This window comes from Ovis aries, chromosome 10 (genome assembly GCF_016772045.2).
Source record: "Ovis aries strain OAR_USU_Benz2616 breed Rambouillet chromosome 10, ARS-UI_Ramb_v3.0, whole genome shotgun sequence".
Taxonomy (NCBI): Eukaryota; Metazoa; Chordata; class Mammalia; order Artiodactyla; family Bovidae; genus Ovis; species Ovis aries.
The window spans coordinates 19,420,536-19,435,725 of NC_056063.1; the positions used below are offsets into that span (position 1 = coordinate 19,420,536).

A 15,190-nucleotide genomic window follows, 5' to 3' on the forward strand; every position below is an offset into this window, starting at 1 on the left:
TGCCCTCACACCCAGCAGGAGCACATAGACACACAGAGACACACACGCGCACACAGAGACTGCACGCGAGGGAAACAGCAGTTACCTGTAAGTGGCCGGGTTATAGTAACTTCTTTTGTCTCAGTGCTCATTGTATTTTCCACATTTAATACAGACACAAAATACTTCCCTCATCAGAAAAAAACTCATTTAAAAAAGTAGAAACAACAAAAAAAATTGACTGCAGAATGGAAGTATTTGGGCACCATTCCTGGGCATCAGCAGGAACGGGGGTGAGGCTGTGATAAATCACGAAGCCACCGTCTCCCTCTCACTTGGTGTGACGTGTATAAATTTCAATTCTGCCAACATCAATCTTCAAATCTAATGGAGGAGAGGGAAAGTTGTGATTGATTCTAAAGTTCATCATCAAAAAAGAACCGCCAAGAAATTTTTGAGAAAGCCTGCTGGAAACAGAGACACAATTTTTCCAGGAGACACTGGGCAGTGGTCCTCTCACCATTGTTCCGGATGCCTTTGAAAGAGGCTACGTTTCCACACTGATGGGTCCTGCCTGACTTCTCCACCAAGGCTGCCACACACAGCTGGCAGGCTGTGCCCTGCACATCCCAGGCAGGAGCGGAGGGTTTGGGGCAAAGGGCTCCCTCTGAAGTTGAAAACAATGGCCTATACTCTTTTCTCTTCCGGAGGTATATTTGTCTTTCCAGCAAATGTATTAAGAAAATACTTTCCCCGTGAAGAAAATATTGGTTCATGTTCCTCTCTCAGTATGCATAAGCCTTTCTCATTTTTGTTTTCATAATACACATTTCTGTTTGAATTTTGTGTTACATTTATAATTGGCAGGAAAGTTTTTAATATACCAACAATGGTGTGGTGGTGTTTTTTCACCAGTCTCTTGAGAATGTCTGCATACTTCTAATGGGAGTACCTTTTTTTTTGAAAGCACCTGCTTTCTTTTGTATTTTGACTTTCGTTTGTGTTTATTTTTCTTTCGTATAAAAGTGGCACGTTTAGCACATGTCAGCACTAGGTGAGTCAGGTGGGAGCAGTACAGTGTATTGTTTGCGGGGTGTGAGCACCAGGGAGAGACACTGTTAGGAGGAGACACTATTTGGAATTGCATGAGAACCAACTTAGAAGATTTAATTTAATTTCTGACACTCCAAGGGGTAACTCTCATGCTTAATTCAGCCTTTCCAATGTTCCAGAAAGTTAACTACATATATACAGATACTCCAAGAAAAGGTTATGTATGTATATTTTAATATTCTTCCATTTTCAGGTTTTTAAAAAATGACATTGCCATTGAATATTATTATAGATTCATAAAGCCTAACTAAAGTAGCTTCTAAGTTGCCACAATAAAAGCACTCCTATTTCTAAATAAAGCCAGAAGCTTTTCTGTAGCATTAAATCTAGAACGCATTTGTCTGAAAGGTTTGCCGTACCCTCGGTAATCTAACCACATCCTCTCCCAATAAATGGATAATGTGCAGCATTAAGGTTATACAGTCGCTGCTTTCAAGTCCTCAGAGAGATACAAAAGCTATCTTTTCTAATTGTGTACAAAATTTTAAAGATGTATGGACCCGCCTTAAGTGTGATAAATACTAGAATTTGATCCTGAACTAGAAGAGGAGCAAAGGCATGAAGGCTCACAGGACACTGGACCCTGTTCATCTGGGGCACAGTGCTGTGTACTAAGAACTTTGAAAAGAGGCTAGAAATGGTACGTTATGTATAGAACTACCAAATGACCTGAAACAACCTCCTCCTCACAGCAGTAGAGAATCACATTCACGAATCTGAAGAGAGGCGACGGCAGCTGAAGGAAGAGATTGAGCTGCTCCAGGACTTAAAACAAACCTTGTGCTCTGGGCTTCAGTCAAGTTCCACTTCAGATTCTTCTCTGTCTTCTTAAGAAGGGCCATTTCCTGAGCCAGGAGTCGAGCACAGCTGCAGTCAGGGTGAAAGCTGGAGAGCGGCCTGTGAAGCCACACACCGTCAGCCCCGGGCCCGAGGGGCATCTCTGGCCCTGCCCGCTCTTACCTGCTCTTGCTGATGGGTCTCTGAAGCCCATCCGCCTCCCCTCCTTACTGCCATCTCACTTCTACCTCTCTCCCACTGGTAAAATATTCCTCAGAGTCTACTCGAGTAAATTAGACCGTGTGTCCCATGGCTCTTAAAATTCCCTTAGTGGCCTCCTCCCCTCCCCCACTCCAGTGAGCGAAGTGGCTGCCAGGTGCTCCCGCCCCAGGGCCTTTGCACGTTCCGCTGTGAGGTCTTCACCGAGATCGTCCTTTCTCCTCACGTCTCTTCTCGGTGCAAGCCACTGTGTCGCACATCAGACCACTGGGGTGTAAGCAGCCTGTGGGCAGAAACTCCCATTCCTGTTTTTCTCCCTGTCACGTTTCCAGCAGCTAGCATGCTCAGTAAATGTTAAATGCATAAACTTTTTATCTTTGATTCTAGTTCCAGCCCATAATGCCTCTTTGATATAATAAATTTTATTATACATTACCAAACCTGTCTGCTTTAGAAATTTCTTTTCATCCACAGTCACCACATGAGTACAATATCCTCTTCAAAATAAACATTTAAAACTGGCCTCTTTGGAGGTTTTTCTCAACCTAACAATATATAGTTCAGATGTTAATGTCCTATTCACGTCTGACCTCTGAAAACTTCACATTCACGTTTCCACCTTTTCACCACACTGTCTGACCCACAACAGTGCTACATTTCAGCATGAGTTTGGTCTGAGTCCCCAACACGGTATCTGGCACATAATACACTCAGAAAATATCTGTTGAAGAATATGATGTAAGTGAAGAACACGTCCATCCCTGCTGTAATGGCAACCCCAGCCCAAGCCAGTAATAACTGGGGGCAAAATCTCAGTGGTTTTCAAATTTGGCTACATCAGAATCATCAGAGGACAAACTATAGAAGCCAAAAAATATATATATACACACACACACACTTTAGAAGATGGCAGAGTATACCAAAATTACAACTTGCTTCCCAGGTGGTACAGTGGTCAAGAATCTGCCTGCCAATGGTGGAGAAACAAGAGATGTGGGTTTGATCCCTGGATTGGGAAGAACCCCTGGAGAAGGAAATGACAATCCACTCCAGTATTCTTGCCTGGGAAACTCCATGGACAGAGGAGCCTGGAGGGTACAGTCCACAGGGTCACAAAGAGGCGGACACGACTGAGCATGTGCACACCCACACGAAGAACTACTATGGATCAAAGAGACTACGACTGAGTGAACACACGCACACTACTATGGATCCAAGAGACCGAAGGTACCCAACAGTCTTTTCTACAACTAAAGATAAAGAACCATAAACCAGACGTGGCGCAAAAACACAATACGGTCAAGCCCCACCCTTGGGGTGAGTGGCCCACAGAGAGGTTCCCCGAGGAACGACGGGCTGAGCCTCACATCAGCGTCCCCAGCCGAAGGGTCTTGTGCCAGGAAGATGAGCCTCCGGGACATTCGGCTTTGGAGGTCAGTGGGGCTTGCCTTTGGGAGTCCCAGGGGGCAGGGGAGAATGGAGGCTTCACTCTTAAAGGCTGCACACAGGAACGCACGCTCCAGGGCACAAGCAGCAATTTGAAAAGAGCCCAGGACAGGCCTGCCTGCTCATCATGAAGCGTCTCCCTGAGAGTTGGGAGGCGACTGGAGCTCACCTGGAACACAGAGACCGGCCGTTTCTGGGAGCTCATTCTACCACGTGGGCAGGGCAGGCTGGCAGTGGCAAACACCATTCTGGAATCCTCTAGCTTTAGCCTCAGGATGAGCCGTGCCCGTGCTAGCCTATCGGTACCAGTACTGGGAGACCTTGGGCTTCCCGGGGGGTGTAGTGGTGAAGAATCCACCCGCCAAAGCAGGAGATGTGGGTTCAATCTCTGGGTCAAGAGGATTCCCTGGAGGAGGGCATGGCAACCCACACCAGTATTCTTGCCTCGAGAACTCCACAGACAAAGGAGCCTGGCGGGCTACAATCCATGGAGTTGCAAGAGTTGGACACAGCGAGTAAACAGCAGCAGCAACTGGTATACCTCAGGCAGAACAACTGGGGTGGGAACAGAGCCCCACACATCAGCAGACCTGCCGCCTTAAGACCCCCAAGCCCAGAGCCACCCCTGGACATAGCCCTGCCCACCAGAGGGCCAGGCCCTGGTGCGGAGACAGCAGACCTGACCACCCTGGGACCCAGCTCTGTCCACCAGTGGGCAGACAGCAGCCCCAGACTCCCCGGAGCCCCAGCCCACTCACCAGCGAGCCGGCTCCAGCCTGGGGACCAGCCTCACCCGCCTCAGGACAACCACAGCCCCCCAGCAGGCCAGTACCAGTCCCGGGACTAGCTGGGTCCAAGCTCCACCCACCAGGAGATAAACCCAATTTCAAGACACCCCTGACCCAGGACTTCCCAGGTGGTCCAGTGGCTAAGACTCCACACTCCAAATACAGGGGGCCTGGATTCAATCCCTGCTCAGAGAGGTAGAGTCTGCATGGTACAATTAAGAGTTCGCATGCCACAACTAAGACCCAGCACAGCTTTAAAAAAAAAAAAAAAAAAAGACACCCCAGACCCTGTAGCCAGCTGTGTCAGGAACTGACCATAGCCACCAGGGGTCAGACACCAGTTCTGGGACCCCAGGACCCTGAAGCGGGACCCCAGGACCTGGCTTCAGCCACCAGGGGGCAGGAACCAGCTCCAGAATCTCCTGGACCCAATTCCTGGTTCCAGCGAGCCAGCACCAGCCCCTGGGCGAGCCTCGCAGGGTTCCACAGCCTCGTGATCCACCTGTCAACCAGTGGTCAGCTGCCTCCGTCCAAGGCAGGGCCTGGCAACCCATCAGACCAGAGGCCAGCCACACCTTCCACCCTGCCCACAGTGGTGAGCCTGCCACAGCAGGAAGACCCGCACAGCCCACACAGAAGGGCACCCCCTACCAAAAGCCACTTTTCCAAAGTCAGGGAACATAACCAACCTCCCCAATACATAGAAATAAACACAGGAAGTTAAATAAAATGAGGTGACAGAGAAACACTCCATCTCAGATGAAAGATACAATCCTAGAGCTAAGCAGAGGCGGAGTTCCAAGTCATGATCATGAAGACGACTGAAGAACTGAGAGTCAGAATCAATGAACAGAGCGAGAAGCTAGAAGTTCTTTAAAAAGAGTTAGAAAACATAAAGAACCAGCAAAGAGATGCAGAGTGCAATAACTGAAATGAAAACACACGAGAAGGAATCAATGGCAGACTGAAATGATACGGATGGACAGGCCCATGAGCTGGAAGACAGACTAGTGGGAATCACTGACACTGAACAGAAAAGAGGGACGGAAAGAGGGCAGCTGAGATCGCTGAGGCAGTAACCATCACACCAACATTCATATGATAGAGAATCCAGAGGAGAGAAGAGAAAGGGCCCGAGAATACGTCTGAAGACACAGAAGCTAAAGACCTGCCTAACTTGGGAAAGAAAACAGTCACCCAAGTCCAGGAAGCACAGAGTCCCAGACAGGACCAACCCAAAGAGGACCGCACCAAGACATACTGTAACTACAATGGCAAAAACAGAAGGTAGAGAGAGAATACTAAAAGCAACAGAGAAAAGCAACAAGTTACTTATAAGGAAACTCCCACAAGGACATCAGCTGACTTTTCAGCAGAAACTCCGCAGACCAGAAGGGACTAGCACGATAGTATTTAAAGTGATGAGAGGGAAAGCCCTACAACCAAGAATACTCCACTTGACAGGCTCTCATTCAGATCTGATGAAAATCCAAAGTTTCACAGACTAGCAAAAGCCAAAAATGTTCAGTGCCACCAAACCATCTTTACGACAAATGTTAGAGGAAACTTTTTAGTGGAAAAGAAAAGGCCACACAGCTAGAAACATGAAAATTATACAAGGAAAAAACTCACTGGTGACGGCAAACATACAGCAAAGACAGTACATCACTCATGAACAAAGTTAGCAGGAGGGATAAAAGACAAAAAGTGAAAGTGTTAGTGTTAGCTGCTCAGTCCTGTCGGACTCTTTGTGATCACATGGACTGTAGCCCACCAGGCTCCTCTGTCCATGGGATTCTCCAGGCAGGAAGACTGGAGTGGGGTGCCGTGCCCTTCTCCAGAAAAGACAAAAGTAACAGTAAAATCATTTATGCCTACAAAAAGAAGTTAAGGGATAGACAAGACAAACAGACTCAAAATATATGTCAAAAACAGTCATCATGAGGGGAGGAGAGTACAACTGTAGGGCTGTTAAAATGCATCTGAAATTAAGAGATCAACAATTTAAAATAATCACATATACATATACATAGATTGCTATACAAAAGGAGGTGATGGCACCCCACTCCAGTACTCTTGCCTAGAAAATCCCATGGGCAGAGGAGCCTGGTAGGCTGCAGTCCATGGGGTCACTGCACAACTGAGCAACTTCCCTTTCATGCATTGGAGAAGGAAATGGCATCCCACTCCAGTGTTCTTGCCTGGAGAATCCCAGGGGCGGGGAGCCTGGTGGGCTGCCACCTATGGGGTCGCAGAGTTGGACACGACTGAAGCGACCTAGCAGCAGCAGCAGCTATACAAAAACCTCATGGTACCCATAAACCAAAACCCCAAAAAGCAGTCACAGAGAGAGGAATTCAAACATAAACTAAAAACAGTCATCAAATCACAAGGGAAAGAGAACAAAATAAGGAAAAAAAAAAAATATAAAAACAGTCTACAAATAGAACTACAGAACAATTAATGAATGGCAATAATTGCAAACATACCAGTAATTACAAATGTAAATGGATTAAATGCTCTCATCAAAAGACAGAGACTGGCTGAATGGATACAAAAACATGCTTCCTACAAGAGAGTCACTTCAGATCTAAAGACACGTGTAGACACAGTTAAAAGAAGGAGAGGCGTTCCATGCAAGTGGAAATCAAAAGAAAACAATACTGTACCAGACAAAATAGATTCTAAAACAAAGATTGCTAAAGAGGTAAAGAAGGACATTACATGACAATCAAGGGATCAAGGAAGATATAACAATGGAAATATAGAGACACTCAACATGGGACCACCAAGTTTATAAAGCAAATATTAACCGACATAAAGGGGAAAACTGACAGCCATGCAATAATAGTGGAGAACTTTCACAGCTGAATTACATCAATGGACAGATTATCCAGACAGAAAGTCTATAAGGCAACACTGATCTTAAATGACACATTAACCATCTACAGAACAAAAAGACAACCTACAGAATGGGAGAAAAATATCTGCAAATGATATGAGTGATAAAGGGTTAATATACAAAACATGTAAATGGCTCATCTAATTCAACATCAAAAAAAACAACAACTTTGTATGAAAAATAGAAGAGCTAAAGGGACATTTCATTAAAAAGGACATAGAGATAGATGGCCAACAGGCACACGAAAAGATGCTCAACACTGCTAACTCATCAGGGAAATGCAAAAAGTATCATGATGTATCACCTCATACCTGTCAGAATGGCTGTCCTCAAAAAGACCATAAATAGGGGAGTTCCCTGGTTAGGATTTGGGCTTTCACTGCCATGGCCCAGGTTCAATCCCCCAATATTCATAGCAGCATTATTTACAATAGCCGTGATATGGAAGAAATCTAAGTTCATCAACAGATGGACAGATGAAGATGTGTGGGGCGTGTGTGTGTTGTGTACTAGACAGCCATCAAAAAGAAGGAAATTCTGACATCTGCAACAACATGGATGGACTTGGAGGGTATTATGCTAAGAGAAATCAGAGCAAAAGACAGATGCTGTACGTTTTCAACTTACATGTGGAACCTAAAAATTAAAACGAACTAGTGAACGTAACAGAAAAAAAACAGACTCACAAGCACAGAGAACAAACTTGAGGTTACAAGTGGGGTGAGAGAAGGGGCTGGACACAACACAACCTTAGGGGATCAAGAGCTACAACTATTATGTTTTATAATGAATAAGCTATTAGGATACACAGTATAGCCAAGATTTTATAATAACTATAAATGGAGTATAAGCTATAAAAATGTTGAATCAATATGTTGTATATCTAAAACTAATATTCAGTTCAGTTGCTCAGTCGTGTCCGACTCTTTGTGACCCCATGAATCGCAGCACGCCAGGCCTCCCTGTCCATCACCAACTCCCAGAGTTCACTCAGACTTGCATCCATCGAGTCAGTGATGCCATCCAGCCATCTCATCCTCTGTCATCCCCTTTTCCTCCTGCCCCCAATCCCTCCCAGCATCAGAGCCTTTTCCAATGAGTCAAGTCAACTCTTCGCAAGAGGTGGCCAAAGTACTGGAGTTTCAGCTTTACCATCATTCCCTCCAAAGAACACCCAGGGCTGATCTCCTTTAGGATGGACTGGTTGGATCTCCTTGCAGTCCAAGGGACTCTCAAGAGTCTTCTCCAACACCACAGTTCAAAAGCATCAATTCTTCGGCACTCAGCTTTCTTCACAGTCCAACTCTCGCATCCATACATGACCACAGGAAAACCATAGCCTTGACTAGACAGACCTTATAAATCAACTATACCTCAATAAAAAAAGCCAAGACTCCATCTTAGACCTGCTAAAGAAAGATTTCCCCTGGTCTAGATGCTGCTGTAACTTCAGCTTGCCTCCCTGATGTTACATCCTATAGCAAAGCTTATCTGAGGAACAGTTCTCATGTTGTGACGTTTAAAAAACCCTCTGGCCTCCACTTTACTTTCAGATTTCACTGGTCATTCACAGTGGCAACTCAGCACAACAGAGCAACAAGGAGGCAGCCATCAAGTGGCAGATGTTGGACAAGTGAAAACAGAACCTGGGTTTGTACTTTCGCAGAGTCACTTACTGCTGAAAAAATTATTTAATCTGAGCCTAATTTTGCCTACTCTATGGTACAAAAATGTGGGCATTAAAAAAGAAAACATAGGGGCCTTCTCTGGTAGTGCAGTGGATAAGAATCTGCCTGCCATTTCAGGGCACACAGGTTCGATCCCTGGCCAGGAAAGATTCCCTGTGCCGGACTAAGCCAGTGTCGCAACTACCAAGCCAGAGACGCCGCCGCAATGAGAAGCCTGTGCAACCGCAACCAGGAATAACGGCTCCCATGCGCCGCAACTAGAGGAAGCCCGCGAACAGCAATGAAGACTCGGCACAGCCAGAAAACAAAACAAAAACCAAGTATTTGTGAGGCACAGGGCCTGGCATCGTGGGAAATAACTGCTCTCATCCACATCACACACAGGCACACACCACACGTGTCCACACGCCCTCCCCTTGCCAACACTGCTGCCCGAGGAGCCCTGGTTTATTTTCTCCATTCTGACCAAACAAGCTTGCTTACGGTAACGTCCTGGAAGGCGTGTTAGCCCCCACCTCTGAGCCGTTGCTTGGGCCGCTCACCTGTTTTGGGAATGAGCTAAAAGGCCACTGTGTGTGCGCCCCCGTGCCACACAAACAGGGCCTTCAGAACAACTACTTCTCACACTAACCAGACTGGGTTTCTTCTCAATGACTTACGAGAAGCTGTTTATAAATGTTGTTACCGTGTTTACTCCTAAATCTTGCTCCTCTCTCCTAACAATTTTTACATTCCTTGAGGACAGGGACTATGTCTCACCCCTCATTTATTAGTCCCCCAAAGGATCTGGAATTATTAATATTTTTCCGCTGTGACGGCTCAACTGTAGTGTCTTTCAGCAGGAATAAAACTAGAGCCTATTTTCTGGGGTTGGGAAATAGCTGAGAAACAGCATGCTCATGGTGGAGTGAAAGTCGCTAAGTTGTGTCCGACTCTTTGCGACCTCATGGACTGTAGCCCGACCAGGTTCCTCTGTCCATGGGGATTCTCCAGGCAAGAATACTGGAGTGGGTTGCCATTTCCTTCTGCAAGGGATCTTCCTGACCCAGGAATTGAACCCGGGTCTCCCGCACTGCAGGCAGATGCCTTACCCTTTGAGCCACCAGGGAAATGCTCACAGTGATACCTGCTTTTAGCATAATATCCAAGAATCAGAGTACTGCTTTTTAAAAAAATTTTCATTGCAAAATACACATTACCGTATTAACCATGGTTAAGTTTGGCAGCATTAAGTCCATAAGCATTGTTGTGTACCATCTGAGCACAGGACACTTTTTATCTTACTAAACTGAAACTCTGAACCTATTAAGTAATAACCCCTCAGACCCCTTCCCCCAGCCCCTGGCAACCACCATCTACCTTGACTGCTCGAGGGATCGCATGTAAGTGGGATCATACAGGGCTTGTCATTTTGTGACTGGCTTATTTCACTGAGCATAACACCCTCAAAGTTCATCCAAGCGGCAGCATGTCAGAATTTCTTTCCTTTTTAAGGCTGCATATGATTGATTTTTGAGAGGGAAAAGATAACTCTAGATGCCCATTTTAACAGACGGCTTTATTTATTAACATGTCACTCTAAACACTGCATAAATACAACCTGTATAACTAGAGTATCAAATGTTCCCGTAAGAAGTTCAAGAGTACATTTTAGGGCTATTTTAAGAAATACGAATACTTCGGCTTTCATAATTATGTCAGATGAAGAAAACAACTCAAAGAATAGTTTTTGCCTCCTGCCGTGATTAACAAAACCAGGTAGAAAAATAAGAGAGTATAATTTTAAAAAAAACACATACACACAAGTACTTTCTGAAGGACTTTTTCCTGTCCTCTTCACTGAATACATACTCATACAAATAACTCAGTAATCTGAGAAGTGGTTCTTCACCTATTAGGAACTCGGCAAATATTTGTTGAATGAATAAACTATCTATGGAAATGGATATACTACGTTAATTTGTGCTTTTGTTAAAGTGTTTTTTTTCAAGTAAGAGCAATAGTAAACACACTGAAGTTCTTGTTTTGCCCGGATCATAAGCCTATGACAGTGATTGTTATAAATACTACCCATCATAGCTAATAATCAAATTAATGTACATTTCTCAACCTAGTAAGAAAATTCTATCATGCTGCAGTAATAATCCTAATGTAGTAACTCACTGGGCTTTGATCACTTGCAACACGGTCAAGAAAAGGGGGCTTGGATTTCTGGGCTTGTGTTTATTGCCCCCATCAATGAATTTCCATCTCTGGGCCCTCCCCCGCCAACACACACACAGAAACTTTGCTAAAAACAGTAGCTGCAGCATCTCTTCACCCTCTTGTTCATTTGAGTCTGAAAATGTATCTAGTCTCGATTCAGATGGGAGACCTTCCAAACAGCAAACAGTTCACCAAGGGAGCTTCCCCAGAGAGAAATGAGTCTGTTGACCAGAGAGAAGAACAAAGCCTTGTTCTCAAAGCAAGCTCAACAGACACACATGAAGCAAGCTTAAAAGACACACACTGAACACTCTTACGCCCAAAGCCACATTTTATAACCAGACCACCCGCCCCGTAATTTAGATCCTTCTTCAAAGTTAAGTTGTGCTAAATATTATACCTAACACAACCAAAAGGAAAGTCAAATGTGAAAGCTGGTGAAACTTCAAATAAGCAAAATGTATTTGGCACAGATAAAGACCAATAAAAACAAACTCTGTTAAGTCCTGTAAGAAACTTGGGTTTAAGAACTACTTATTTGAGTCAGATATAGCAAATCTGATGATTCAGCAACCATGATTTAGGAAGCAAGAGAATGCTGAATATATCACTATTATCCTCTTACACGATTAGCATTTATAGGGGAAAAGGTGGGGGCATTTAAATCTGGGTTCTCAAATTTAGCCTTAATAAAACACTGTTAGATAGAAGTGGAGACTCTGATTTATAAAATATTCACCTTCACCCAAGTGAAGTTCCTTCCATTATTAATTTTTCATAGATAATTCTACATTACTACTCTTTAACGTACTTAAGTCTTAAGAGAAACCCTGACTAACCGAGAAATTTGTCTTCACGTAATTATCATTTCAATAGGTTTATGTTAAATTGAATATGATTTTGAAGTTAAAAAAAGTCATCAATGATGCAAAAAACACAAGCAAAACCTCAAACGATCTTAACTATCCCTTCAACGTGAGGCTACAGACCTAGAAACTAACGCAGCTCTTCAGCCAAGTCCCAAGCCAGCACCTTTCATTCTGGGGGGGTGGGGGGTGGGCCCCGCTACGCGTCTCACAATTTGTGCACTATCCCAACTCCTGGGATCAAAAGGGCTGCTGATACATGAGCCAGGAGAGTTGCCACAAACATCCGCTTTCCAACTTTAGAAGCTCCTCTAATCAGAAACAAACAAAACCAAAAAAACAACCAACCAGCAAAACTTTCACCCCTTTACAATGTCCCAGCCATGTTAAGGTCACATTCAAAATACACACGTCTGGAAATAGTTTTAATCGGGTTCAGGAAGAGCTGTGCACTCTTCACATATCCCTACACAGAGAACTGTATCCCCATGTGAGCAAGACATGTGATGGTTTTGTTTTTTTTTTACCTGCAGAATTACATCCCCCATAGAGCACAAACGACAAGCCTTCACCAGCCCCAGAGCACTCACACAAAACCCAGCAGTCTTGGGCTTCAGTTCTTAAAGGCTCCACATTTACTGGCTTTAGCAATGAATTCCTTTAGGAGAGGGCCATCCATTTGCCAAAATGCTGCAGTCTGTGTGACTTCTGTCAAATGATTGATGCAAAACTTAAAGCAGAATTCTTCTAAATCCTGGACACACATAACAAAAATAAAAACAAGAAGAGGCCTTTTTTTAATTAACTTTGACTGAATTACTTCTCTCCAGATCCCTCACCCCAAAGCTCTCACCCTCCCCTAGAAGAGATTTGAGGCCAGAAACCCCAAACTCGGCAAACACGTGACCACAGGTACAAGGCAGAAAAAATATAAACTATTTATTTTCTCATCACACAGTAAAAGCAATGGTTCCCATACTCAAGTCTGACTCTTCAAAACACACACACAGAGTTGTGGGATGTGGGGGTGCAGTTTCTTCACAATTATCACATAATCCAGTCACTCAAAGACATGGTTTTAAAGAGTTGAAAGCAACTTAAGTCCATATTATATGTTTTACTACATTCAAGCATCAGAGAAAAGCCTTAAGATGCAGGTCATTTGGTTCCAGGGAAGAAAAGACTTTTAAGAAACAGAAAAATGATGAAGAGAATTGGTCAACCTAAAGGGACACATTAAACATTCTAAAAAAACAATTTAAAATTTTTTTAAATAAAAATTCCAAAGACCTTAAAATCACTTTCATGCTCTCCTATATAAAAATGTCTTCATTTTTAAAGCCACAAGGAATAATATACTATAATTTCCACCACACTAATTTCTCAGATAGTCAATCAGAGGAGAAGAGTCACCAGCTATCAACATTCACAGGGCAAGTCTCATACACAAGTGGCAAACCAACAGTTTCAGAATTGATTTTGGCCTGTGCTAAGACATGCTTTCACCCCCAGCAAAATGCTACTGTGACCTCTGTTCCTTCAAGTGTTGGAACATACATTTATTACACCAGTCAGGTAACCTGGAATGTACACAAAGGTGAAGTCTAACAGCTCAGTTTCTGCAACCTGGCCAGCAAGACTGAAGGTAAATATTCAGGGTTCTACCAGACCAGGATCCCAACAACAGTTAAACTGCAGGGTCTTGGCTTCCTGCATCCCAGCTCCCAGCAAATGAGAACATCAGGCAGGGTGGGGAAGGGCTGCTTTCCACACAGAAATGCCCCTTTCAGACCCCTGCAAACAAATGCTTCCTCGTTCTACACGTCTCTCTGTCCTTTGCTCAAAGAAGCGCCCCCCCCTCCAGTCATAACCAGGAAGAGAGAAACCACGTCTGAAGTCTCTCGGCCAGCTGCTGCCAGAGCTCTATTCCCAGATAATTGAAAACACATTTAGATTGTTAGCGCAGTCTCTGGAGCCATGGCTTTGTTTTGTTTTAAAGTAAGAGATTCCTGGTGAGCTAAATGGAAAGCTGAATGCCCTACAACATAAAACATTCTCTCTCACATTGTTAGTCAGGAAAAAGCAATATAACACTCCTGGTATTACAACTCAATGGTTACTAAACAGCTCTAGGGACTAAATTATATTCCATAGAAAGATGAAAGTCACATTTTTAATTTATCAAAAAATATGTAACTAGTTTATCTACATATAAGATATATGAGAAAGAAGGACCCAGTCACAGCGTAAAAAGTTCTTCAAACCATGTCACATATCAGATACGGATCTTTAGGTATTTAAATTTTAATTACACAATTTCAAGTTCAAAGGCGAAATTAAATTCTGACACTGCAAAACCATACCACTTCTCAGCCTGGATGGAGAGGAGTTTGGGGGAGATGGATACATGTGTATGTACGGCTGAGTCCCGTCACTGTCCGCCTGAAACCATCACAGCATCGCTTGTTAATCAGCTATTCGTTGTTGCTGTTCAGTCACTGTGTCCAACTCTCTGCAACCCCATGAACTGCAGCACACTAGGCTATTCTGTTCTTCACATCTCCCGGAATTTGCTCAAATTCACATCCATTGAGTCAGTGATGCTATCTAACCATCTCATCCTCTGCCATTCCCTTCTGCTATAACCCCATACAAAATAAGAAGTGCAAAAAATAAAAAAAACCCAAAAACTTACCACTTCTATATCTGCTAATTTGGAATTAAAGGTCTTTGTAGTATAATGAAAAAGTGAGTTTATTTAGTTTATTAATTGTATAGATTACCTGGGATATAAACTTTTAAGAACTTTTTTTATATAATACAGGCACACAAAGTGAAAAGTGTTATTTGCTCAGTCATGTCTAACTCTTTGCAACCCCATGAACTGTATCCCACCAGGCTCCTCTGTCCGTGGAATTCTCCAGGCCAGAATACTGGAGTGGGTAGCCAATCCCTTCTCCAAGGGATCTTCCAGACCCAGCGATCAAACCTGGGTCTCCCACACTGCAGGCATTCTTTACCGTCTGAGCCACCAGGGAAACCCCAGGTATACAAATGGGGCTTCTAAATTGTCAGTTCACAACTCTAGGAAAATAGTTTTATCAAATTGCTTTGTCTTCCCCTCCATTTAGTTTAGTAAGATTTCTCAGTGCAACTGATCCTTGAACAACAGGGGGGTTAACCCAAGTATAATTTATAGTTGGCCCT

The 15,190-nt window shown here is 43.9% G+C and overlaps 2 protein-coding genes across 31 annotated transcripts in view; one reads left to right on the plus strand and one right to left on the minus strand.

The window, feature by feature from the left end:
* The window catches only part of SETDB2 (SET domain bifurcated histone lysine methyltransferase 2), an 84,307-nt gene extending 72,969 nt beyond the window's left edge, over positions 1-11,338 (plus strand). For 13 of the 19 annotated variants that reach the window (XM_042254714.2, XM_042254718.2, XM_060394351.1 and 10 more), the window contains one exon: positions 8,778-11,338. In XM_042254714.2, coding sequence (XP_042110648.1) covers positions 8,778-9,079 — 302 coding nt within the window. In that variant the 3' untranslated portion in view covers positions 9,080-11,338. Of the gene's footprint in view, positions 1-1,784; positions 2,529-8,777 lie in introns of those variants that run through there. The other 6 variants (XM_060394339.1, XM_060394345.1, XM_060394342.1 and 3 more) reach the window with 3 other exon arrangements.
* RCBTB1 (RCC1 and BTB domain containing protein 1) overlaps positions 1-15,190 on the minus strand; it is a 64,972-nt gene that overhangs the window by 1,529 nt on the left and 48,253 nt on the right. For 11 of the 12 annotated variants that reach the window (XM_042254737.2, XM_042254736.2, XM_015098069.4 and 8 more), the window contains one exon: positions 10,452-12,737. In XM_042254737.2, the coding sequence (XP_042110671.1) occupies positions 12,597-12,737 (141 nt within the window). In that variant the 3' untranslated portion in view covers positions 10,452-12,596. Of the gene's footprint in view, positions 1-85; positions 12,738-15,190 lie in introns of those variants that run through there. The other variant, XR_009595188.1, reaches the window with a different exon arrangement.